The sequence below is a fragment of the Strongylocentrotus purpuratus genome, unplaced genomic scaffold (genome assembly GCF_000002235.5).
Source record: "Strongylocentrotus purpuratus isolate Spur 01 unplaced genomic scaffold, Spur_5.0 spur5_scaffold_11, whole genome shotgun sequence".
Lineage (NCBI taxonomy): Eukaryota > Metazoa > Echinodermata > Echinoidea > Camarodonta > Strongylocentrotidae > Strongylocentrotus > Strongylocentrotus purpuratus.
In genome coordinates this window covers 27,908,897-27,912,314 of record NW_022145596.1, presented here as the reverse complement: position 1 = coordinate 27,912,314, position 3,418 = coordinate 27,908,897, and the positions used below count along the sequence as shown (strand labels likewise).

Genomic DNA, 3,418 nt, shown 5'->3' with positions numbered 1-3,418 from the left:
TGAAGGAGGCACTATGCATTCATCATTCGCAAAATAGGTGACCTGTTTTGAAGATTCTGATGATTAAAAGACACACAAATCACATCTGATCATATACAAAAAATAGGTATGATTTCACATTGCAATTTCCAGACTCAAAAGAAAGTAATAAAGCAATTAAAATAGGATCGGCAAACGAGAAAGCGAGAGACAAAGAGAGAAAGAAATATTTACGGAGAGAGCGAGGAAAGAGAGAGAGAGAGAGAGAGATAGACATGGAGAGAAAGAAAGGGAATATAGAGCTATAGAGAGAGGGGGGCGAGAGAGAAAACAGACACAGCGATCAGAGAGAGCCAGAGAGAGGGAGAGAGAGAAGGAAACAGAAAGAGAGAGAGAGAATAAGAGAGAGACAGAGAGAGAGAGGGAAAGAGAGAGAGAGAGAGAGAGAGGGGGAGAGAGAGAGCCGTATACTTGATGAGAAGCAGTTAAATGCACATACACCACAGCGCATTTTCTGTAAAGCGATTCTTGCAAGGCCGCCACGAAATGTATGCACGCATACTTACGTACGTCACGCCACCACCAAACGCATTATAACCGAGAGCAAACCTTCCAGTTGGTCATTTCTCAAGTTGTGCCTACATAGATCAAGAGCACAGCACATTGCCGCTCTGTTTAACTTGACACGTCGTCTGTTCATAAAGAGAGCAGAAAGGAACTCGATCTACTTGTGTTCCTCCATATTTAGTGCACTTGGGGATTGGTTATCAGTGTGTTTTAGTGATAAATCTGCAATAATTTCACCGTCATGTCGTCAGATATAGAGCCTTTTCCAGCGGTGCTTGAGCTGAACGTCGGAGGCCAAGCTTACACCACGGCTTTATCAACTCTAACTAAGGACAGAGATTCTCTGCTAGCTGAAATATTTACCGGCAGATCCGAGTCAGATCTAGCACACAGAGATTCGAGGGGCAGGTACTTCATCGATAGGGATGGCCAGTTGTTCAGATACATTCTGGATTACCTACGGACTCATAAGCTCCTTTTACCCGAAGACTTCTCAGAGACATCTCGCCTGTACGAGGAGGCGAGGTTTTATCGGCTTGCCGGGCTCATGAGCCTGCTCGGATCGTCACCAAGTCCACATACAAATGCCGCATCGAATTCAATATCGAGCAACGGCACTCCTGGGAAGGCTGCAGGGTTCCTGACCATCGGCTACCGGGGTACGTTCGCCTTCGGACGTGACGGTCTGGCAGATGTCAAATTCAGGAAGGTTTCTAGGATCCTGGTGAGCGGAAAGGTTTCGTTGGCACGGGAAGTCTTCGGGGACACTCTGAATGAAAGCCGGGACCCCGATCGCGGACAGAGCAGTCGTTACAGCGCACGGTTCTACCTGAAACATATCTACTTAGAGCAAGCATTCGACATACTAGCCGGGTCTGGTTTCAAGTTTGTCAGCTGCTGCGCATCAGGAACGAGCTCCCAGGTCGGTCCGACGGAGACCGAGGAAAGTAAATGGCATCATTACAATGAATTTGTGTTCCAACGACCGTAAGTTTGGACATGACTTGACACTCTTCGATCAATTTCACCATGTACATTGATGATTGTGTGATATTTGAACATGTCCAGCGCTCTTTTAGAAAGGAATTACTTATTTGTTTCTCTCTCTATATGCTATAGTTTCAACGTATAACGTGGAAGATGAGACCGTAGCAGCTTCTCGTCATTAATGTCTTAAACTCAAGGGAAATAACGAATGTTACCGTGAACACTAATGTACATTATGCGTTTAATACAGTCAATGTTCGTTCACTTATTTTAGAAAGAATTAAGAGTACAAAGGTCTGTAATAGATGCCTTTGTCAAAGCGTAAAAGGATCTCTTTAAGTTTTTCAAGTAGTAAAGTATAAAACAAGAGCATACCGTGGAGAGCATCTTTTCATCCTCTGCATATTCTCTGTATTAATGTGGAATATTTGAATGTGACCGTAATTTGCCCGAGGTTCCCTTAATAAAGCGTTGGAAAATACTGTACTGCACTTTAAAACCGAGGATGTAGACGAATAAACCCGTGATCATAAAATTGGTGTGTATCGTGCATAACGACATAGGCTCAACTGGAAAATTACGACGATATCCTTCGTATGGATTCTTTTGTTTTCCAAATTATCTGTTGGATTATGAACTGTAACTGCACCTGCAAAATTAGTATATACGACTACCATATAATCCAGCATTGTAAAAAGCGAATATTGTAATTATTTACACATAAAATCGCCAATCCTCTCAATCCGGCAATGATTTGGCTGTGGGAAAAAAAGATGGAATCTTCTTAGTATGATAGCGGTTGCCTGATATGGGTCGCTTAATTGCAAACACATTCAGAGTGTTTGTGTTACCATTCCACATTTTCCGAATGGTGAGTGCCATCATCGAAATAAAGAACTCTCAGAAATGTTATTGCCATGCTATCGCAGCCTGCTGAAAGACTTCATGAAGAGAGCATCATCAACTCGTACTGATTATAGCAACAAATCCCTTCATTAAAAATTCTGTTCTGAGCTTAAAGACCGTCATTACTATTGGGCCAGAAGGGATTAGACCACAGAGCGAGGTCACTGACAGGTGGCTATCTCATTAACTCAGCTCTCAACTAACATAAGAAAAAGAGGATCATGTTAACAGGCATCGATTGGGGAAGTTTTCTATACAGAGGGAGCAAGTAGCTACAAGTAGGACAGTGGGGCTTTAATATATCTGCACAGAGCGAGCTATGCCGGCATAAATATGGAAATAGAAACTGTATCGGTCGACATGATTTTCCGCATTGGTGATCGTAATACAAGGCTATAAATGGATCTAAGTTTGCCGTATCATGTATCTATACTATATATGGCGTAGCCAGCTTGTGGTTTACATTCCGAAGGGGCATCGCAAGCGATTTTGCACCCAAGACCATGCAAGCTGGTGACTGAAAAGGAATAGGAGGCTTCCGTTTCCTGCCAGAATGTTAATCGTACCATCGAAATGTGACTGGTCGACCACACAGATAAAATCTTAATATATTAATAGGGTCAGTCGCCCCTCGCGCCCCCACCCCATTCTGCCGCAGTGTATTACGCGGTTGGTATCACCGTTTGCTTTAACCTGAGAGTGTATGTTATATTGTGAGGAGCCAATAAAGCTATTAAATATGAACGCTGCTGCTTAACGAGATTCATCCCCCAACCCATTATGCTGGAATCATGTTGATGCAATGCCGATGAATCCATAATGACTTCGTGATTCTGTTTTCCTTCTCAACCGTATGCCAACAATCCCTCATTCCACCGCCGCATCTCAGCACCAGTCGAGGAGTGGCTTATTATCATGATACTGTTTATCTTTGATTGATGAATTAATGGAATTTTGGTATCACTCATCGGTATCGCCG

The 3,418-nt window shown here is 43.2% G+C and overlaps 1 protein-coding gene across 1 annotated transcript; it reads left to right on the top strand.

Moving 5' to 3' along the window:
• Positions 1-607: 607 nt before the first annotated feature.
• On the top strand, positions 608-1,845 carry LOC589472 (BTB/POZ domain-containing protein KCTD12-like). Its single transcript, XM_011678348.2, has one exon. The coding sequence runs from the start codon at positions 788-790 to the stop codon at positions 1,535-1,537; it is 750 nt and encodes a 249-aa protein (XP_011676650.1). The 5' UTR covers positions 608-787; the 3' UTR covers positions 1,538-1,845.
• Positions 1,846-3,418: the final 1,573 nt, after the last annotated feature.